General features: G+C 43.3%; 1 protein-coding gene across 1 annotated transcript in view; it reads left to right on the plus strand.

The window, feature by feature from the left end:
- The window catches only part of MAD1L1 (mitotic arrest deficient 1 like 1), a 575,141-nt gene that overhangs the window by 332,152 nt on the left and 219,100 nt on the right, over window positions 1–23,889 (plus strand). Inside the window, exon 15 of the mRNA XM_029056371.1 lies at window positions 709–799. Coding sequence (XP_028912204.1) covers window positions 709–799 — 91 coding nt within the window. The remainder of the gene's footprint in view (window positions 1–708; window positions 800–23,889) is intronic.

The following is a 23,889-nucleotide window of genomic DNA, read 5'->3' on the forward strand; positions in this document are numbered from 1 at the left end:
ACCTGCCTTCATTAAAGGACGTTTCAAGTGGATCTGCGAAGGACGACAGACAAGGAGGACAGGACAGGGGGCCCGCATATCTGTGCTGTGCCAGTGAAAAAGTCAGTCATATTTACTGAGCACTTACTGTGTGCAGTGCACTGTACTAAATGCTGGGAGAGTACCACATAACAATAAACAGACACGTTTCCTGCCCAAAACAAGCTTCCAGTCTTGGAGGGAACAAACATTAATATAAATAAATAAATTAGAGATATGTACATAAGTGCTGTGGGATTGGGAGGGGGGATGAATAAGGGGAGCATTCATTCATTATTTAATAGTATTTATTGAGCGCTTACTATGTGCAGAGCACTGTACTAAGCGCTTGGAATGTACAATTTGGCAACAGATAGAGACAACCCCTGCCCAATGAAGGGCAAGTCAGGACGACACAGAAGGGAGTAGAAGAAAATGGAAGAAGGACTTAGGGAAGGCCACCTGGCGGAGTTGTGTCTTCAAGAAGAACATGGCTTTGATCTTCTTAAAATTTCTCGTTTTACCACTTTCCATGCCTCAAACTTTAAGACAGAGGTCAAGGTCTTACCAGAATCAGGAACCAACCCCTCTTTTTCAGGATAGAGTCGATAATGCCCTTGGCTTCAGCATTGATCTTGAATTCCACCTTTCCAGCTGTCTTCTGACTCTGGTGTTGGTCTTATGCTACAGGTTGAAGATTGAAGAGCTGGAGGCCGAACGCACACGACTGGAAGAAGGGAATAACATGCTCCAGATGAAACTTGAAAAACTGAATCTGCAGGTAAGAAGTTGGAATTGTACCATGTTCTGAACCACCCCGCTTTCACGTCATCCCTCCTCCTCATATGCTTTCCTATCATTCTACTTATTGATTCTCCTCTTTTCTCTCTCTTTCCCCTTTGTTGCTTTTTCTCTCTCTCTTCCCTCTCCAATTTATTGTGCTGATTTCCACTCTTGTCTCTCGTGATGATGTTGGTTTGAATGATCTGAACTGATCTTCCCACCAACAAGAGCCTTGGAAACATTTCTTGTGTTCAACATGGGAAGAGCTTCCAGTCTCTGAAATGTGTGCCTAGTGAACTGAACCAATCCTATTCTCTCTCTCTTTCTCTCTCTCTCTCGATTTTCTCACTCCCATCTCTCTACTGCAAGTAGCTGAAGAGGCTACTGACCTTTTATAATTGGTGGCGCTTAAAAATTTCCAATTTGAGACTGAGGTGTTTGGCCTTTTAAAACCAAAAATAAATCAGGTCCAGTCTTACTCTGAGCCCTTTTGCGATAATGCATTCTTTTAATTTTTCTTTCCGTCTTTACTTTTTTGTGTAAATTGCTCATTGGCAGAAAACCCGCAGGTTCAAAATTACCCAGAATTCAGACAGGCCATTGATTTCATCTTGACACCTATTAGACGCAAATCAAATCTCTTTTTTATTACCAATTCCTGGAGATGGGAGAAGTGACAACTTAGATAAAGTGAGGAGCTCTGAGCTGCTGACTGCTTCTGCTGTGCCTTGTTTAGTCCAAGACCTGTCACCCAGCCCTTGTTTAATTGGGCTGCAGACATCAGAAAGGGGGTGAAACCTTTGGGCTTGGTGAGGGGAACCTCAGGTCTTCAGTATACTCCAGTGACATACAGTAATTGTTTTATATCTGTCGATGAATCCTGCTCATCCAAACCAAATCCCATCTGGAATGGTCAGATCCGAGCTTCGAGACCCCGTGGTATAACACTAACCCAAACCCGTATGGTCTGAAATCGTGTTGGAGAAAAACCAAGTTGACTGTTGGCTCCAGGCAGGAATGGGAAATAGAGGACTAAAAGGAGCAAAAATCACAAATCTTCCATTCTGGTTTTAATGTGACCTGTGAAATCATGAACTTCCACAGAGAAGAATATTTTGTGGTTTTCTGAAGGGGTAGGAAGTCCTTGATGATCTATGCATCCACGAGGGCGAACTGTGGGGGCAGGAGGTTCAGGGAATAAAGTAGCATATTTTTAATTTTTTTTAAAGCCACATTGGTTGCATGAGACAGACTGACTAGGAAACTAGGCAGAAGAAACAGAAGATGAATTTGTAGAATCAAATCAAGTCTTGTGAGATGGCATTTTGCTGTGAATGTGGGGTCTTTTATGTATTGAGATTTTGCAAATTCAGAAATCAGTACTCGAGCTTAGTGAAGCTGTGGAAGCAAAGCACATTAGAGAAGCAGCATGACATAGTGGATAGAGCATGGGCCTGGGAGTCAGAAGGTCATGGTTTCCAGTCCCATCTCCACCACTTGTCTGCTCTGTAACCTTGGGCAAATCATTTCACTTCTCTGTGCCTTATTTACCTCACCTGTAAAATGGGGATTGAGACTGTGAGCTCCATATGAGACAGGGACTGTGTCCCAATTTGATTTGCTTGTATCCCCCCGCAGAGCTTAGTACAGTGCCTGGCACGTTAACAAATACCATCATTTTCATTATCATTGGAGAGAGATACAATCTTGCATCTTTGTTTAATACAAAGATTGTTTAATACAATAAAGAACAGGCCTAGCCAGGAAGGAAGGAATGAAGGAGATGAGATGATAATGTGAAAAGAAACAAGAAGAAATGAGAGGATAGAAATAGAAAATGGACAAGAGGGCCAGAGCGATCGTCTGATTTTTAACTCAGCGTGCAGCAGTAGTAATAGTCTTTATTTTTTCAGTAGTAATAGTATTTATTAAGCACGTATTGAGTGTTGAACATTATATTAAGTGCCAGGAGAGAATACACAGGGGGAAGTTAGACATGCTCTCTGATCCTGACTCTCAGGGAGCTCATGATCTTAAGAGCAACAAGCAAATAAGCCAAGACAATTTTTATGGATATGAGGATGATGATAAAATTAAAACAAAAGGTATAATTGTGTCAGTAATTTTAATAAGACACTACATGGTATGCAGTTCTGAGTACATCATCTTGGGAACACAGAAGACTTGGGAAGCCTATAGAAACGCACAACAAAAATAAGCAAGGGTATGGAAATGCTTCCAAATGAGCATGATGGAAGCAAGTAGTACCTGAGAGTTTGAGAAGATGGGGCTTGACAAGAGATGTGATTGGAGCCGACAAAATTTAGAAGAGTGTGGATAATAATGATAGAAGTGCTTAGTATGTGCCAATCACTGTACTAAGTGCTGGAATAGATACAAAATAATCAGGCTGAAACCTCTTCCATACAGGGGCTCACAGTTTAAGTAGGTAGAACAGGTATTTCATCCCCGTTTTACAGATGAAGAAAGTGAGACGAAGAGAAATTATTGACTGGCCCATGGTCACACAGCAGGCAAGTGGAGCCAGTATTAGAACCCAGATCCTCTGATTCCCAGGCCTGTGCTCTTTCTGCTACACCATGATGCTTCACCCATTCCTTGAAGTGGTTTTGTACGTCCTTTGACTCCAATTCATCTCCAGTTCCTATCTTGACCCAGTACATTCAGTCTTTGGCACCATCCCCACCCCGAGACCACCTTCTAATTAGAAGTAGTCTCTTTTGTATTATACTGGGATCTACTCTATCCCCAGTTCTCCTTGAGCTCTTCTTCACCTCTGACTCACATGATCTCTTCCTTCTCCTAGATAATTGTCCAACCTTGGTTTTAATGAAACAGTTCAATGCTGGTTCTCCTCCTACCTCTCCTGCTGCATTGTTTCAATTTCTTTGCCTAGCTTCTCTTCTACCTCTCACCCTTTAACCAGGGTTGTCCATCAAGACTCTGTTATGGGTCCCCTTCTATTCTCCTTTTTGACATACTCCCTCAAGGGGGGGTCAGCGTGGCTCAGTGGAAAGAGCGCGGGCTTGGGAGTCAGAGATCACGGGTTCTAATCCCGGCTCCGCTGCTAGTCAGCTGTGTGACCTTGGGCAAGTCACTTAACTTCTCTGTGCCTCAGTTACCTCATCTGTCAAATGGGGATTAAAACTGTGAGCCCCACGTGGGACAAACTGATCACCTTGTATCTCCCAGTGCTTAGAACAGTGCTTTGCACATAGTAGGCTCTTAACAATTACCACAATTTATTTTTATTTTATTTTATTTAGCAGCATGGCCTAGTGGATAAAGCACTGGCTGCAAGTCAGAAGGTCATGGGTTCTTATCCCAGCTCCTCCACTTATCTGCTGTGTGACCATGGGCAAGTCACTTCACTTCTCTGTGCTTCAGTAACCTCATCTGTAAAATGGGGAGCAAGACTGTTAGCCCCACATGGGACAGAGGCTGAGTCCAACCTGATGATCTTGTATCCACCCCAGCGCTTAATACAGTTCCTGGCAGCAAGTAAGCACTTAACAAATACCATCATTATTATTATTATTCTCAAAAACCTCAAGTGAGAACTTATTTATTTCCATTTCAAGTAGAAATTCATGATTATGGACTTTAAGGGACATCAACAGCTCTCTTCCTCTCACTTACTTACTCTCCTCCCACTACACCTCAGATCACTCTTTGTTCTTCTCCAACTAACTTACTCAGCATGGCAAGACTCCCTTTCACCACTGGTGATGATGATGATGATGATGATGGTATTTGTTAAGCATTTACTATGTGCCAAGCCCTGTTCTAAGCACTGGGGTAGAGAGAAGTTAATCAGGCTGGTCACAGTCCCTGTCCCACATGAGGCTCACAGTTGTAAATCCCCATTTTACAGATGAGAGAACTGAGGCCCAGTGAAGTGAAGTGACTTGCCCACTGTTATACGGCAGAGAAGTGGCAGAGGCTGGGTTTAGAATTTAGGTCCTTCTGGATCCCAGGCCCGTGCACTATCCTTTACGCCATGCTGCTTCTCACCAGCCATCTTAGAGCCTTGCTGGAAAACGGCGATAGTAATTCTTCCTGGCAGCCACCCAGGACCATAGTGTGATGAAGCCTTTTCCTAAGCACGGAACGCTACTCTGCAGGACTCGAGGAGAGTACCGATCACTTGCTCATGCCCTCCTGCCTGGAAAACTTCCTCTTGCAATTCTAACAGACTACAGTTCTTCCCATCTTCAAAGCTCACCTCAAATCTCATCTCCTCCAGGAGGCCTTTTGTATATATCAATTTACACATTGTACGATTTAATCAATCATTGGTATTTATGGAGTGCTTACAGTATGCAGAACACTCTCGGGAGAGTACAGTTTAGTAGACCACATGTGTTTACAGTCTAAGCACTTATTTATTCATCTTTTCATCTTTCCATTCTTGTGTCCCTCCCATATTTAAATTATTTTGTGCCTGTCCCATTTAATTATAAGCTCTTTTTGCAGTGATCCTGACTTTTACCTCTGTTGTGCACTCCTAGTGCTTAGTACAGTGCTCTGCACACAAATGCTCAATGCAAACTATTGATAGATTGATTAGACTGAACCAACATGAAATTGTTGTTCATCAGTTCCCTTGACACAGAATTAAGCAGCACTGCCTAGTGGATTAGAGCGCAGGCCTGGGAGTCAGAGGACCTCGGTTCCTGATCCTGGCTCTGCCTCTTATCTGCTGAGATCTTTCTCGAGCCACCTAACATCTCTGTGCCTCAGTTCCCTCATCTGAAAAATGGGGATTAAGACTGTGAACCCCATGTAGGTAATGGACTGTTTCCAATGTGATTAGCTTGTAATAATAATGGTGGTATTTATTAAGCGCTTACTATGTGCAGAGCACTGTTATAAGCACTGGGGGAGATATAGGGTAATCAGGTTGTCCCACGTGAGGCTCACAGTCTTAATCCCCATTTGACAGATGAGGGAACTGAGGCACAGAGAAGTTAAGTGACTTGCCCACAGTCACACAGCTGACAAGTGGCAGAGCGGGGATTCGAACCCATGACCTCTGACTTCCAAGCCCGTGCTCTTTCCACTGAGCCACGCTATCTACCCTGTTGCTTAGAACAATTCCTGGCATATAGTTCATGCTTAACATTAATTACCATTAAAAAAACCCTGCTATAAATAAATTCAGGTGATCAATTTAGGACAAAGCAAAAGGAAGCACTTCTTTGTCTCTAAACTATAAGCTCATTATAGAAAGGGTGCATTTTAACAGCTGTTGTATTGTACTCCCCCAAGTGCTTAGCACAGAGCTCTACACACTGTAAGCATTCTATAAATACCACTGATGGATTCCCCAGTGGGTGGAAAGCATTTGAAATGCATTATCACAGGAAATTGTCAAGGAAGAAAATATTCATTGCTTAAAAGGATTTGGATAAATGCATAACTGAGAGGTCCTTAATTATGAGCAAGCTACACAGAGTGAAAAGTTAAGGATGATAAAGGGAAGAGAGGGGGAGGGCTAGGGGTGTTAAAAGTATAACATGACCCAATTGCAACCCACTCACAGTAACTCATCAATCATGAAACCATTTCTAGCATTTATTCATTTTTTTGGCTTTTACCATGTTTTTTTGATGCTTGCCTTTTCAGTTGGGTGGAAAAAGTACCTCCCTCTATATTTGGTGTTAGAATATGGAAGCATGCCCAGGCTTTCTAGGGCTTTGGTGTTACTAGGAAATATTAAATATAGGGAATGCTAGTGAGTTAAATCAGGTAAATTTGGAATAGAACAAAATGTGTTATTCATATCTGGAAATAGTGCCAAGCGCTTAGGCATTTAGGGCTTCCTTCTTGGCTCTCAGTGAACTATCTTTGGAGTGACTGCCGTGCTTCCCTCAGAAGGTGCATTCCCGACCATGAGAGTGTCTATGGTAAACAGGGCAACTATCCCACTGTTCTTCCACATGGTTACCAGTGTTGGGGATCGAATATGATATTTCTCTTCCTGCTTGCTGTGTGACCTTCGGCAAGTCACTTAATTGCTCTGTACCTCAGTTTCCTCCACTGTAAAATGAGCATTAAATATCCGTTCTCCCTCCTAATTAGACTGTGAGCCCATGTGGGACTGTGTCTGACCTAATTAACTTGTACCTACACCAACGTTTAGAACTGTTTGACATGTAAGTGCTTAACAAATACTTTTCATTTGGAATAGGGGTGGCAAAAGGTTACAGGGATTAAAGTTTCCAGGACTGAGAGGAAACTGACTTCAAATGGCTGATGGGCCAGACATCCAACATTTTGAGTCTTTTTAGCTCCGATTGGAAGCTATCTGGTCTTGTCAGAGACCTGGGATTAATGAGAGTAGAAATTCCGGTCCAGAAGCTGTGAGGGCTATTCTCCCATAGAATTGACTTGGCACCTCTGATTCTAACACAAATTGGTAACATCCTTACTGTTAAAGTAACCGAACTATGGAACTAAGAATCGCAGTCTAGATTCTAGTCTGTGCAAGGCCTACTGCTGTGAAAGGAGCAATTTTTTTCCCCTTCTTTTGAAAGATCAGGGCCTTCTCTATTCATTCCGCTTTTTCTCAGCAGTCCATGTCCCAGCTGCACCTCTAATGTAGGTGATGAACAGCCAAGGTAAGAGAGATGTGATCAATTATCCTTTAAGATACTTGAAAATTCTCGAAAGCATGGACTGTTTAGGCTGGAGACTTTTTGTGTTGATGGAGAGATGGTGAAAACAGCCCCCTGAAAGGTTAAGATTTAAGATCCCTGCAATAAATCAATCCAAATGCCCTGGTTTCATGAATGCATCAGGCTTGCGGCTTGGACGCCCAGCTGGAACGGATCTTTGACTCATATTTCTGGGTAGCCTCTCTGCTCAGTATCTTCTTGCCAAATTTCTAGGGACCTGCCTGCCCTTTTTGTTGTTCTTTAGGGTTCTTTCTTGATTGGATTGGGTCGGGACTACATTTGTTAAACTGTCAAAATACATGGAGTAAATTACTAAATGTACTTCAAAATGCCTCTAATGACATTATTAAAGAGATTGTCAGGTAGATAGTGGTGGTAAGGGAGGATTAGAAACCAAGTGGAAATCATTCTATTTCGCCTCCCCGGCCCCCACACCAAATAACAATCAGGGAGCAAGCCACAGTATTATATTCCTTTCATGTCCTTGCTTTATCATCAGTGCAAACTGCCCATTGGTGTGCAATAGATTTGGGTCAGTTTGGGGGAGAAGAGGCAGTTGAGGAGGAGGGAATGTGCTGGTGTTGCTGTAAACCACAGGCTTCCGATTAGCTGCGCAGTGTGTGCACTTCTAGGTCTCTCGAATTAGCCTTGCATTTGATGCTTCTTGAGTCTTTTATTAACAAGCAAAGACATGAAGCTATTGATGTTGCTCTGCGGTCATGTGCCCCACAGCTGACAACAGCTCCACCCCTCTTCAGGAGGACTGGCTGATTCTACTCCCTCCCCCTCCATCTCATCCTTCTCTCTTGCAATCTCCACTGCACCTTGGTTCTTGACACATAGTTTCAGGCTGCATTGATTTCCCTTCAGTGATTATAAATACAGTAACTTGGATATTACCATTGTTCAGAGTTCTCCCACTTATAAAAAAAAACTCCAGGGCAGAAGAACAAACTTCGGGAACGATGGAGACATCCCCTTCATAGCCTGTCCCTATTTGGTAAGATCTTCACTAGTCTGTAAGGCAGAAATCATTCAAGGATCAGCAGGAACGGTATTACCCCATCACTCACTTCAAATGGAGATACCTACCATACAGTGAGCCTCCCTGTATAAGGAAACCTAAGGGTCAGGTTTAGAAGAGGGTAGCAATTAAGATATTGAAGTTACTTCCCATCTGCTATCCCATTTTCCTTATTGAATGCAAATTGATCCACCCATCTTCTGAGTTCTTAGTTTCTGTAGGAATTCTCATTGCGAAGGACAGGCTGTGTAAACTCAAAGTAATTTACCAGTCCAGCAAACATGGTCCCTCAAGAACAATGCCAAAGTGGTGGGTCTTGATAGATGATCAAAAGCAGGAATCTGCTTAGGGAATCCCTGGGGCTCATTGATGACCATGTTGTAAAAGAATACACTCTGAGGTTAAAAGGAGATGGTAGAAAAGCCCAGTGAATTCTTCAGTTCACTTTTTAATGAAGTAGATATTAGTTCATCTCTCAAAATTTCTTTTTTACTGCAGACAGGAGAGAGGACAGGATTAGGATAGGGAATATATCTGCTATATTGTTGTATCGTCTTCTCCCAAGTGCTTAGTACAGTGCCTTGCACACAGTAAACACTCAATAAATAAATACAATTGATTGATTGATTAGATTTGGCTGACTCTGCCATCTACTTTAGACCAAAATGGTTAACTAGATATAAAGAAATCACCAGGTCAGGGCACCGCTCCCAACTCTGTGAGGAAACTGTGAAACTCCTGACAAGAGGATATTACCAGTCATTGCAAACAGCCACTGTCCCAGAGGACTGTTGGGTTGTCATTGTAACACTCATCTAAGCGGAGTAACAGTAATAATAATTGTGGTATTTGTTAAGCACTTACTATGTGCCAGGCACTGTACTAAGCATTAGGTTGGATGCAAGTAAGGATTCCAGGTGACATCTTAGTACTTTTAGATGCAGTGAGTCTCTACCAGGCAGGTGGTAGAATCTATAATCAGTGAATACTTAGAGAAATACACTTGGATGGGAGAAAGTCAACAGGGTTTCTGTAAACTGAAATTGCTTTTTTTTTTTTGAAGAAATCAATAAGTAGAAGTTAAATGGGCATTCTTGACCATGATAATTCTTAGATGCTTTTTTAAGATGCTTTTAAGAAGGTATTGCACAAAAGGGATTGGAGGGAATGAGTTGACATGGATAGAAAACTGGCTAGAAGATAGGAAAGCCATGGCTAATGATTGGTTCTGTTAAATGGCTACTTTTTATAATGCACGAGTGTAAATAGTGAATTCCCCCAAAGATCAGCACCAGGACTAATTTTGTTGAACATCTTTTAAATCACCTGAAGGAGGGTGGATGTAATCAAAACTCCCATGTTTACAGGGAACACTAAGCACTTCTTGGTAGTAAAATGCCATGGAGAGGCAGTATGGCGAAGAATTGACGTGGAAGAACTGTGACCCTGGAAGTCAGAAGACCCGGACTCTAGTCCCAGGTCTGCCACTTGTTACAGTGTGGCCTTAGGCAAGTCATTTAGCCTCCATATGCCTCAGTTTCCCCATCTGTAAATGGGGATCATAGTATTTCACAGGGTCATTGTGAGGCCTAAATTGAAATAAGTTTTGTAAGATGCTTTGGTAATAAAAGCACTAAATAGAACTCAGGTCAACTCCATGCAGGATTAGGAACTGTGTCAAACCTGATAACCTTATATCTATCCCAGTGCTTAGTATAGTGCTTGACATAAAGGAAGCGCTTAGCAAATACTATAACTAACTTATTGGGATTAGATTGAAGAAAGACCTCATGAAATTGAATGAGTGGGCCCCAGAATGCCAGATGAGCTGCACTGTAGGCAATTGTAAGATAAATGCTGTTAAGGGAAATATATTCCAAATTATGGAAACATGATGGTGGCATTCCAATTATTAGTCACATCTCCAGAAAGAGGTCTTTGACTTCTTGTTGGCAGTTCCTTCAAATCATCAACCCAGTATGCACCTGCAGTTGCCAGGAAGATCAGTTAGATTTTGGGTGTTTTCAGGAGTAGGAAAACAAATGGTTATAGCCCCATTCCATATAAAATCATCCCAGTGTGCTCCTGGAATACTACACATGGTTCTAGTTGCCACCTCTTAGGAAGGTAACTAAGATGATTGGGGTGGAGAGGCTTCAAATGAGGATACTCCAAAAAGGTTAGGGATTTTCAGTCTGGAAATGCAGAGACTGAAAAGTCCGTGAAAGAGGTGGACAAAGCTATGGCAGAAATGTTCCTCACTAAATGTCCTGATACCAGGTTGAGGAGGTCTGTATTGAAACTTGAAGTTGGTAGGCTTATAATGAACAAAAGGAAACATTTCACGCAACAGGTGGTATGTGTATGGCATTTGTTACCGCAGGAAGTTGTTGACTGGATGCCTGGACGAGAGATCAATAAGATGCTACTATCATTTATTCAGTGGTATTTATTATGTGCTTCCTATGTGCAGAACACGTTCATTCAATCGAATTTATTGAACACTTATTATTTGCAAAGCACTGAAATACTTGCTTGGGAGAATTCAGTATAACAATAAACAGACACATTCCCTGCCCACAGTGGGCTTACCTCTGACATCTTCCCTCCTCATGAGGAACTTACAGTCTAGATGGGGAGACATACATTAAAATAAATTATGGATATGTACAGAAGTGCTATGAGGAGGACAGAGAGGTGAATAATAATAATTATGGTATTTGTTCAGTGCTTACTATGTGCCAAGGCACTGTACTAAGTGCTGGGTTGGATACAAACAAATCAAGTTGGACACAGTCCCTGTTCCATGTGTCGCTCACAGTCTCAATCCCCACTTTACAACTGAGGTAACCGAGGCACAGAGAAGTGACTTGCCCAAAGTCACCCAGCAGCCAAGCAGCAGAGCCGGGATTAGAACCTATGACCTCCTGACTCCCAAACCCTTGCTATGGCCACTGTGCCACACTGCAGATATAGTACAAAGACGGGCAAACGGGAAGGGAAGTAGAGGAAAAAAGAATTGAGTTGAAGAAGAGCTACTGGAGAAGATATGATTTTTAACGAGGACGTGAAGGTGGGGAGAGTTTTGGTCTATCAGATATAAAAGGGGGAGGGAGTTGCAGGCGAGGAGGAGGACTTTGGCAAGGGGTCGGCAGCAAGGTAGTTGTGATGGAGGTACAGTGGGCAGGTTGGCGTTGAGGAACAAAGTGAGTGGGCTGGGTTGTAGTTGGAAATCAGTGAGGTAAGGTATGAGGAGGCAAGCTGATTGAGACCTTTAAAGCCGATGGTAAGGAATTGAAAAGCTAGAGCTGTAAAGGGAAGGAGGACTGTTGTACGGTACACCTCTCACCATTAGGCTAGTGGTTAAGGAGGGCAACCAACACACTGCACCCATATGCCACTGTTGTAGAGAGGATATTGGGCTGGAGGGACATTGGCCTGATCCAGAAATGGCCCTTTTTCTGCAAGTCGTAATTTCAACGTTTATTAATGTTCCTGCTTGCTTAGGGCCTTGCTTCATTTAGATGCAGCCTGATTTATTTTGGGGAGGAGAGGGAGGGAACCCGTGCACATTTTTCTACCTGCTTAAATTCATTATGCTGGTTGGCACTCCCTGGATCACTTCTCAGCCTTCCTCCTCCCCAGTCCTCTTTGTGGAAAAACTGCTAACTCCAAAGCTCGAGACAAAGGGGCCTGATCAAATCAGCTGTCTTGGATAAAGCTGGAGGAAAGACTTGTGAAGAGTGCTCAATTAGCATTTATTACTGTTAGGGGCCCTGTGTTTACAGGCAACCAGAGCGGATGGTGGTGAAGTGTTCCTTATGCAAATATCCCTCTCCTGCCTTTCCTGCTCTCCTCAGCTCTTCGAGCTGAAGGAGAAGAGATTCTTCAAGTTTGGCTGCTTCAAGGAAGATTGATTAAAATCAGCTGCAGTTTGACTTAATTGGCTCCATATGCTTGGAGAGGGAGCTTGACTATTTGGAACTTTTTGTAATTAGTTCACAGCTGGTTGGTGAGGAAAACAAAACTCCAGTTACAGCTTAAAGCGGGTGAGTGTGGCAAACCTGTAAAAATAATGAGCAGTGACTTCTTGTCATTGAGGTGTGGGTGTTGCTTGTTACCTTTATTTAGGTGAGTGTTTTCAGGAAGCCTACCAATTTATATGTGTGAGAGGTTAGGGCATATTTGGGGAAAATCTCTCTGCATTTGGATTAGTCATTAGTACTGATCAAGTACCTACTGTGTGCAGAGCCCTGCACTAGATGCTTGGGCTCCTATAATAAAAATAAAAACAAGGTCCCTGTCCTGAAAGAGCTTGCAGTCTTCTCTGTCGCTAGGTGTGAGTCAGAGTCTAAGATATCAAAAATGGGTACTGATAAACCACCTTGGAGAATGGATTAGGAGGATCTGTGAATTAATCAATACTATTTACTGAGCATTCACTGTGCCCAGAATGTTGCACAAGTTGCCATGCAGAGCCATAGAGGAGGTAGCGGCCTAACCAAGGGTTGTACACCAGGCAGTACTGCACAGGGTCTTGGATCCAGCACTTGTCTTTGGTGAATTCAACCAAGAGGAAGGGTCCAGGATTGTGCCCTTCGTGGCGTGGTGGGGGATGAATAGAAAAAAGGTGCAAATAGTGCCCCTTTTTGGACAGGTTCCTGTGGAGATGGGAAGAGACAAAGTTAGCATGGTTGAAAGCAAAGTGGTCACCCAACAGCCCCTCTAGACTGTAAGCTCCTTGTGGGCGGGGAATGTGTCTGCTTATTGTTGTATTATACTCTCCCCAGCGCTTAATATAGTGCTCTGCACACAGCAAGTGCTCAATAAATACATTTGAATGAATTGTCATGTTAGAGAGTAAAAGATTTGTCCCATGCAGTCTCTCATACTAGCGGTTGTCCTCCTCTCTCTCCCCTTCCCTCCATTTCCTCCTTTGCCCCTTTCCCTCCCTCTTCCTTTCCCTCCCTTTCTCTTGCTACCTCTCTTGGTTCTCCTTCCCAAAAGTTCACCTTGTATTCATTCTTGGAATACAAATGGTCTCTATAGGAGCCATTTTGTGAGGGGTATTTGAGGAGTCTAGGGGAAAGGGTTAGCTAGGTTTTATTTTGAATTAATAAATAATTAGGCAGCACTGAGGTATTGCTAACTCCCTCCTGTAGGAACCTTCAGGTTGTAGGAAGTAAATGACAAGAAAAGTTAAATATTTATGGCAAAAGTAACGTTACTTAACACTTTTAACTGATTGTTTATGTGGCAAATGAACAATGACACCTGTTAGGTTGACTGCATCTCTGAGTTTCTTCTCTAATCTCCCAAATCCATCTACTTGTAATAATACGCCATATTCCGTGTCAAACACTGCATCAATCTCCTTGCTGACCTCCCTGCCTCCAGCCTCTCCTCAGTCCATACTTCACCCTGCTGCCCAGATCATTTTCCTAAAGCATCATTCTTTACACATCTCCTCACTCCTCAAAACCCTTCAATGTTTGCCCATCCGTCTCTGATTCAGACTCCTTACCATCCACGTCAAGGCATTCAATCAGCTCTCTCTCTCCCCCATCTACTTATTCTCACTCCTCTCCCACTACCACCCAACCTTCTTCAAAACCAGCTTACTCACTGTCCCTTGCTCTCACCTCATCTGACATTTACCCCTTGCTCACCCCTTCTCTCCTGCCTAGAAGTACCTCTCCCTACATATCCAACAGAACAGCATCCTCCCCCATCTTTAGAGCCCTGTTAAAATCGTATCTCGTCCAGAAAGCCTTCTCTGACTAAGCTCCCATCCCCCAGCCTATTTTCCCTCTCTAATGCCTTGACGGTGCACTTAATCTTATCCCCTAAACAGTTAGGTGAGTACTCGGCCCATGCCCACAGCACTTTTGTACATATGATTATACTCCATTGCTTCCCTCTACTACAATTTATTTAAACGTCTGTCTCTCCCGTCAGTCTGTAAACTTCTTGATTGTGTCTCCCAACTCTATTGCCTATGCTGCACAAAGTAAATGCTAATAAATACCATTGATAGATGGCTTATGTTCCTATATCAAAGAGGTTGCTGACAAGAATGGGTAAGTGGGCCTCTCTGCCTCTTTGGCCAACTCCAGATTGACCCCTCATTGGCTCAAGCTTCAGCCCCAACATATTCTGTACTTCGATGCTGCCTTAACTTCAAGCAAAGTTCCTGGCAGTAGTCGAGAACACAGCAGTTTCTTCTGTCTTTTCAGGTGGTTTGGCCCTCCCCAGTTTGTAGTGCCATTATTCCCCATTGATCCTGAAAAATTCCATAACTCTGCTTGTCAGAAAAACTGATAAGGTTCTCCTCCTCTACTGTCTATTCCTAATTTCATCTTGGATTTATGCTATCTCCAAGTTTCTACTCTGGTGATAACATCTCTGAGAAATCAGAACGGATTAGGCGGACAATAGTCCAACCACTTTGTCTCTTAAGAAAGCATTCATTTCTAGCCTATAGAGGGGCCATATGTTTTAAAAAGTGGTGCTCCAGCAAGATAGCATCTCCCCTTCATCAGGGTCCAGATTGTCCAGACCTCAGGGAATGACCCATCTTCTGCTTTGACGTGTGACTGGAATTTTCTTCCCTTTTTTCTTGTTGGTTGATAGGGGGAGTTCTTGTTAAGGGATTCACCAACTCAGTGAGGTTTGGCTGAGCACCAAGATGCAGTCCAGCTGTGGTAGCTACTTAGGATAAAAAGATATGAAAGTCCATTTAAAAATGCACCTTTGAAAATGGGCATCTGGTCCATTCCCCTGCCCCCTGGGTTCTAACCCTACTGCTCCTCCTTCCTTTGCCCTTGGCAGTCTTAATGAATGAACTCCCCCTCATGCCGAGTTGTCCTGCTCTCACCTTTCTCCTCTCCGAACAAGAGTTTGGATTTCGTTACTTACACTTTGTGGTATAAAGAGACAATCTCTTATCTGAATTATAGATTTTTTATTTACATGAATGTCTCCCCTGCTAGTTTGTCACTCGTTGTGGGCAGGGAACATTTCTAAAAATTCTGTTGTATTGTACTTCCCCAAGCAATGCTCTACACACCGTAAGAGCTCAATAAATATGTTTGAATGAAAAAATGAATGAATAAATACCACTGATTGATTGCAAATCATTGAAAAGCAGCTTGACCTGGGAGATAGAGACTGGGCCTGGGAGTCATAAGGGTCTGGGTTCTAATCCCTGCGCTGCAATTTATAAGCTGTGGGACCTTGGGCAAGTCACTCAACTTCTCTGTGCCTCAGTTACCTTATCTGTAAAATGAGGATTAAGACTGTGAGCCTCATGTGGGACAGGGACCGTGTCCAACCCAATTTGCTTGTATCTGCTGCAGCACTTAGTTCAGGGTCTGGCACATAGTAAGCGCTTACTGGATACCACAATTATTATTTTTATATTAAAGTCCATTGAATATACTTTATCAGTTGTATAGTAGATGTATATATATAGATAAATATCTATTGATATGTCTTTATATATATATATATATAGCACTTGTTTGATGCAAATGATTTCCTCCTAAAAGGGGTAGGACAGTTATGTTAGTAAATATGGTACTATTGGTTGGTTCATTTTCCTGGTTCTCCCTCCCCACGATTTGAACATAAGATCCTGGAGGGCAGGGACTGAATCTTTGACGTCTAGTTTAAGCACCTAGCACACTGATTTGATGATACCAATGAGGGTGATGAAAGAACTTAAATTTTAAGAGACAGAAAAGAGAAAATGAAGCCCAAAATAACACATACACTCTAAGGAGAAAGACACTTTTATTGAATTGTGGAAAGCGCACAGTGCTGTCAAATCAGCAATGCTGTTTAATGGTTTCCTAGGACTGCAGATTTGCTCTGTAAGATCTCCAATAAAAGGATACCTCAATCAAAGGATCTCAGAGGAATTGGCAATTCTAGTGCCTTCTTTCCTGAGCCTTCCGCATCAAACACCCTCATGCCATCCCAGAGTTCCATTGTCCTTAAAGTGCTCATGCCCTCCCTCCTGCCTGGAATTCTCCCTTCCCCTTCCATCTGACAGAACACTACTCTGCCCATCTTCAAAGCACTCCCCAAATCCTGTGTTCTTCAGGAGGCCTTCCTTGTCTAATATATCACCTTTGCACCCTATTTCCCTCCCTGTGTGTCATCTCTACACCGGAGTCTTAACCCCCAAAGCATTTAGTCATCCTACCTCATCCCTCACCCTTACAGCACTTATGTATATAGCTTATATGCCACCGCTTCCCATACTTAAAATTTATTTAATGTCTTTCTCCCCTGCTGGGTTGTAAGCTCCTTGAGGGCAGGGATCCTGTCTGCATACTCCTTTGGAACTGCAGCCCAAACCCTTCTGGGAACACTGTCTAACCGTGGTTTCACTGACACTGTCCTCTCCTGGTTCTCCTGCTATTTCTCTTGGGCTGTGCCATCTCTGTCTCTTTCACCAGTTCTTCCTCTACCTCTCACCCCTTAATAGTAGATGTCCCTTAAGACTCACTTCAGGGTCCCCTTTTATTCTTCATTGACACCCACTGCCTTGGAGAACTCATCCACTCCCGTAGCGTCAAATGTCATCTCTAAGCGAATGACTCCCAGACCTCTCCAGCCCTGACTTCTCTCCTTCTCTGTAGTCTTTCATTCCTTCCTGCCTTCAGGACATTTCTACTTGGATGACCCACTGACTCCTCAGACTTAACTCCTGACCTTCCCAGACCCTCTCCTCCCCATCATTTTGTCATCACAGTCGACAATATCACCATCCACCCCATCTCACAAACCTGTAACCTTGGAATTATCTTCAACTCATCTCTCTCATTCAACCACATATTCAGTCAGTCACCAAATCCTACTGTTTCTACCTTCACCACATCTCTAGAATCTGCCCATTTCTCTCCATCCTAATTATGCCATGCTGGTCCAAGCACTTGTGATGTCTTGTCTTGACTACTGCATCAGCCTCCTCACAGACCTCCCTGCCTCCTGTCTCTCCAGTTGACACTTCACTCTGTCCAGATGATTTTCCTAAAAAAATTATTCCCCAGATGACTCCAGCCTACTCACTGTGCCTCAGTTCCAACTCTCTTGCTTTTGACTCTTCACTCATGTGCTCCCTCCTGCCTGGACTTCCCTTACCCCTCATAACCCCTCATATCCAATGGACCACCACTCTCCCAATCATCAAAGCCCTAATAAAATAATGTCTCCTCCAGGAAGCCTTCCCTGACAGTTTTTCTTCTCCCCAGCCTATTCTCCATCCCTTCTATCACTTATGCACTTAAATCCATTCTTCCTAAGCACTTAGGTAATCACCCAACCTACACCACCACAGCACTTCTGAACATACATAGCCTTTTATTCTGTTATTTCCTCTACCTGTAATTTATTTTTATGTGTCTCCTGCTAGATTGTAAGCTACGTATGGGCAGGGATTGTATCTACTTATTTTTTTGTATGCTTCCATCAATAAATCTATCATTTATTGAGTGCTTAGTACAGATCCCTGTACTAGGCACTTGGGAAAGTACAGTATAACAGAGTCTATAACAGAGTTGGAAGACGAGTTCACTGCCCACAATGAGCTTACACTCTGGCAGACAGACATTACTATAAATAAGTAAATTACGGATATGTACATTAGTGCCGTGGGGCTGAGGGAGGGGTGGATAAAGGAGGCAAGGGTGATATAGAAGGGAGTGGGAGGCTACAGAAAACCCCCTGGGAGGAGAGGTGCTTTTTTTAAGGCTTTGAAGGTGAGGAGAACTGTCACCTTTCAGATATGAAGAGGGAGGGCGTTCCAGGCCGGAGGCAGGACATAGGCAAGAAGTCAGCAGTGAGATAGGTGCGATTGAGGTAGAGTGAATATATTGGCATTAGAGGAATGAAGTGTGCCGACAGGGTTGTAGTAGGAGAGTAGTGAGATGAGGTAAGAGGGGAAGGTGATTGAGTGCTTCAAATCCTGTGGTAAGGAGTTTCTTTCTGATGCAGAGGTAGATGGGCAACCACTGGGGGTTCTTGGGGAAAGGGGAAATATGGACTGAACGTTTTTGTAGAAAAATGCTCCAGAAAGCAGAGTGAAGTATTGACTGGAGTGGGGAGAGACAGGAGGCAGGGAGGTCAGGGAGGAGGTTGATACAGTAATCAAAGCAGGACTGGCTAAGTGCTTGGATTAATGCGTTAGCGGTTTGAATGGAGAGGAAAAAACTCCCATGCAGTTAGTAGGCTGATCGGCATACAGTAAACCTTCAGTAAATACTGTGGACTGATTTTTTTATTGTATAGTACTCTTCCAAGTGCTTAGTATAGTGGTCTGTATTGAAAAAATGCTCAATCAATATTATTGATTGATTGTATATGCTAGGGGTAGCAAGCATGATCATAAACCCAACTAGATCCTGGGATTCAAAAATGAAAGTAGCGATTGAATTTGGAAGGAAATTGCTATTAAGAATCTGTCAGTCATGTTCACTGAGCATCTGCTTACTGGGTGGAGAGCATGGGCATGAGTCCCCATGTGGGACAGGACTGTTTCTCATGTGCACAAATTAAAAATACCCCAGCACTTACTATAGTGTTTAGCACATAGGAAGCATTTAAAAAGTATCTTAGCTATAATAATTAAGTGCTGCAAGCAGTTGTTGGTGCAAAAGTGTTAAGGTGGTATTTGAGGGCAGTATAACCTTGGGAGAAATGAAGTTAGTCATTAAAAACCTTCAGGAGAAAGTATGATTTCAGAAGGGATTTGAGGAGTGGTGGTCTCTCTGATTTGAAGAAGGAGAGAGTTCCAGATAGAAAGGAGGGCAAAGAGATGAGAACAAGGCACAGTGAGGGGGTTAGTCTGAGAGGAACGAAGAAGGCGAGCTGAGGCGTAGAGGGAGAAGAGAGCAGATAAGTAGGATTGAAAAATCTGGCTAAGTTCCTATCAGCCTGATCAGGAGTTTCTGCTTGATGCAGAGAGGAGTGGGCGACCATTGAAGAATTTTAAATCTGTGCCCTCTCCAATTTGGGAGAACGAGTCCGCGTTTTTTAAAAGGTGTATTAGTGCTAAGAAGTCAGAATTCATTGGCTGAAATATATGGTGCCTTGTGACCAATCAATAAATATTTATTCATTGAATGAATAAGCAGTCACAATAACCCTGTTCACTGGGGAAATACAATGCAGCGAGCGCAAACTTTTCAGGCTTCTAGTAGCATATGGGGTAAGTGACCCTTGGGGTAACAGAAAGCTAACCCTTTCTGCCAAGTGCTGGGGTGGAAAACATATTGGAGTAATGATGTGATCATGGCCTTGCTGTACTGGAGTTTGTGTTGATGTCCTTGTGAGAGCAAAGGAGAGGAAATGCTTGGCAGGCTGAAGAGCTGCCTTGCTGAATGTTATATGTAAAATAGAAGCTTAATGGCAGAAACAAAAGCACAATGTTGCATCCAGGCTGCTCATGTTTATTAACATTGAGGCCTAAAAAAAGCGAAGTGATTCACATTTGTGCAGTGAAATTTCCATAGGCGCTGATTTTATTTTTTATTCAAAAAGGATGATGTGTATTGAATATTAAACTTGAGAAGTTTCTGGGGTTCCTGCCCATACCCAATGCGGCATTCAACCTTGCTTTGCTATACCTTTTTGGAAATCTTTGAGGGATGTGTAAGGGATGTACTAATGTTTAGGAATTCTCATTAGAATGGAAATACATTGCTCATAACATCCTGCCGCTTCTTTTATGGGGAGCCTTTCTATCTCTAAAGACACATCCATCCCATCTGGAGTGAAAGGAACAAAAGGGACCTATCAGGTTGGCTACCAGAATGAAGCATGACCGTGAAGATAGCATTGAGAAAGTTCACAGGAAAATATGTCCCCAGTTAGACATGGCTGTTTCCATTGGCAATACTATTAAGCCTAGAAACCAGAGGGTAATAAGTGAATAAAATCATACCAAGGGAGTTCAGGGACCATGAGTCACCAAACAGGCTCTGGTTAGGGGAAAATAAGCATCGTGGATTTTTTTTCTTTCCCCATTGTTTGGTCTGGCAGAAACCTCAATCTTCCCTACAGTAGGTGGTGATAATTAAAGCAAAAGTCCAGGAGCATGAAGATGAGTAGGTTTTTAGGGATATGGTGCTTACCTCTATTTGCTGTGATTCTATCAGTGGCCTCAAAGTTGTAGCGAGTTTAGGCTTGTGTTGTCTCTGGGACTGTTATATTTCAATCCTACATGTTCCCTCAGGTTATGACTTCCAGGCAACATCCTAAGTAGGCAGAATTATTTTTCAATCCAGAAATGTTGAACTGTAAAGGACAAGTTTGGGAGCACTGCAAGGTAGACTAGTCAGGAATTGCTAGGTTGCATGGGTTGAGTTGTGTGGAAAAGAGCTGGGGGTGGTGGAAGGATAGAGGAAGAGTGCTAGGCTTTAAGGGGGCTTTAGTACTGTGGTATTGAGTTACTGTAGAAGCAGCTCTCTCACAACTCTTTGACCTTCAGGTATTGACTCTCCATCCCCACCAGGACTCCAGACCTCCCTGTCGATCCCACACAGGAGAAAGATGCAGGGAAGTTGTTTTAGGTCATTCTTGTTGCGTGGCCAGCTGAAGGCTGTGACTGGCCAATTGCTGAAGCCTCCAGTGTGGTTTGGGGAACTCCTGGGGTCATTTAGGGAGTTCAGGCAGGGGCCAGAGCGAGATGAAGGGGCTCATTCCAGTCCACAATGATCCCGAGGACCAATCTGGAATATTGTACTCCTGCCCGTTCGGGAAACACTTCGGTCAGACTGGTGGTTCTGCACGCTTTCCTTCTGACTTTTTGCTGAATAGAAAAAATGTACTGAGAAGAAGTGGGTATGGGAAGTTACCCTTCATTCATGGAACACCCATTCTTCATTGGAATCTCTCAGTCCATTCTCTGTGTCAGGCCAGGGGCCCCAACTACTGGGGAAGAGTACCATGGATTCCATTTTTAAAAGCAAATTAGCTTCCTCTGCTTTGGAGTCAATTCATTTTCCCTTCTGAAAGTCCTGCCTGGAGACTTGTCCCATCTCATAACTTCTCTCATTCATTTTCCCACCTCTGAAACGCCTCATTCCTGTCAAACTCTTACTAGAGGTACCGACTAGTCCCTTTCGGGAAGGAAGTGTCATGGCATCCTTGATTTAAAGAGGCCCGATAAAGATAGAGATGTAGTAAGTGGTGGGTTCGGAATACCATTAGGTATCCCAGAATCAACCACCCTCCTTTGTCTGCCTGGAATGAATCCCTCAGAGTTGCTGCAAGTGGTTACCCAATTATGCTGAGAAACCCCAAGGCTCCTAGAAACTTCAGACTCATGCTAGGGTTTGGGAGATGGAGTAACCGACCTCCTCTACTCTCCACCACTCCTACCCCATTGCTCAGTAGCGGTGTTGCATGAGAGAGAGGTAACTTCCCATATACCCTGTCTTGCTCAGTAAACATTTTCCTATTTAGCAAAGAGCCAGGAAGGGAGACCTGAAGAACTACCAATCTGCCCGTAGGATTTCCCAAACTGACAGGAGTCAGGACCATTATGGACTAGAACGAGCCTCTTCATCTCACTCTGGTCCCTGCCAGAACTCCCACAATGGTCTGAATGACCCCATGAACTCCCCAAACAATCACGGTGGCTTCAGCAAACGGCCAGTCGGCAGCCATCAGTTTACCAATCTCTGACTCATTGGAGTGTGCTTCTGAGGCTTATGCCAGTCCGTATGATAAGCAGCAGCACGGTAACTTTAGCACTTTCCCTACAGCATAATGGGGAAAAAAATATGAGACAGTATTATGACTCACGTCTTGCCCAGAGCTTTGGACTTCGTTTTGGGAAAGCCATGCTCCAGTGGAATCCCTCAGTTTATCCCATCTCGCTCCAGGTCGGTGTTGTCAGAGCAGCCACAGTTACTGAAGGAAAGGACTGTGGATTGCATTTACGACAGTGAATTGGTTGCTTCTCATTTGGAACACTTTTCACCACCTTCTTCAAGTCCTGCTTGTGGTTTTGCCCATCCCACAACTTTGCTTTTAATTTCTCCTTCTCCGAAATTGCCTCCCTCCTGTCAAGCTCTGACAAGAAGTATCAGCTATTCCTTTTCCGGAAGGGAGCGTCCATGGCATTCTTGAATTCTCTATGCACTGGCGTAAAGAAACAATTGAGTGAACCGAGAGGCAGATAAAATATCTGCTCACTTTCTGCAGCAAATGCAAATTGGCTTTCCGGCACCAGCTGGAAAATAATTGAATTCATGAGGGAGAAGGAGAGGGTTAGAGGGAAAGACCTTTTTTTATTCTCTGCCCCTTATCCTCTCTTTCCTTCTCTGCTCTGCCTTTCCCACAGGCTCTCTCCACCCTACACCATCACCTCCCCCTCTGCCCAAAAAAAACCCCTCAACAAAATGATAGGTGTCTTCTGAATGTGTGACCCAGAGAGATGACTGTCAGAGATAGGGGAAGCTAATTAAAATGTCACTTCATCCATGAGGGTGATGAGGTGGAAAAGGCCGCTTCCCTTCTTGGTTCAAGGGGCTTGCCTATATCTATACAAACTGCATAATCTGCTGCAGTTGGAAATTTGCACTTCAGAGTTAAGAGAAAGGACACTCTTGAAGTCAAATAAGATTGGGATAACAGGAAAGTAATTATGGTTGACTTTTCTTCTGGTATACCCTTGAACTGTAAGCTCATCGTGGGCAGAGAACATGCTTACCAACTCTGTTGTAGTCCCCCACGTACTAAGTGTTCAGTGCCATTGATTGATCTATTGATTGGTATTGCTCCACTTAAAACTGGGTATCTTTCGTTGGTTAGAGGCAAGGGGTATTTTTTTCTTGATCCCTTTCTTTTGTGGGTTCCAGCAAGAGGAGTGGCCCAAGAGTGCTTTTGGATTTTTCCCATCAGCACATGATGCTCCTGCATTCGATTGAAAAATCATCAAAAGCAGGAGCACCATGCTCTTCTGATGTGCATTCCCAAGTGTCTCATACGATGCTTTCTGTACAATAGGCTCCCCATAAATGTCGTGAACTAGCAACCCATCTCATTTGTATCTGTTTAGTGCCATGAAAAGATGAATGATGGGATTGTTTTATGGGTGTAAAGAAGTAAAATTTGCGTTCTGCTAATTGCAAAGATCCAAGAAAGAGAAAATAGTTCTGAATGTTGTCCAGTGAGCTGTTACAGGTATAATTAATTGAAGCAGAGTTCAAAAATTCAGTTGCCTATTTGAGGAAATGTCCTATTAGTAGATGTCAGAGTCCTTTCCAAGAGGATATGGGCATCTGGATATGGGCATCTGCCATTGGCTTTGATGTTTTCAAATATAGGACACAAACTTGAGGGTCTCAA

Source organism: Ornithorhynchus anatinus, chromosome 2 (assembly GCF_004115215.2).
Source record: "Ornithorhynchus anatinus isolate Pmale09 chromosome 2, mOrnAna1.pri.v4, whole genome shotgun sequence".
In the NCBI taxonomy this organism is placed as follows: domain Eukaryota; kingdom Metazoa; phylum Chordata; class Mammalia; order Monotremata; family Ornithorhynchidae; genus Ornithorhynchus; species Ornithorhynchus anatinus.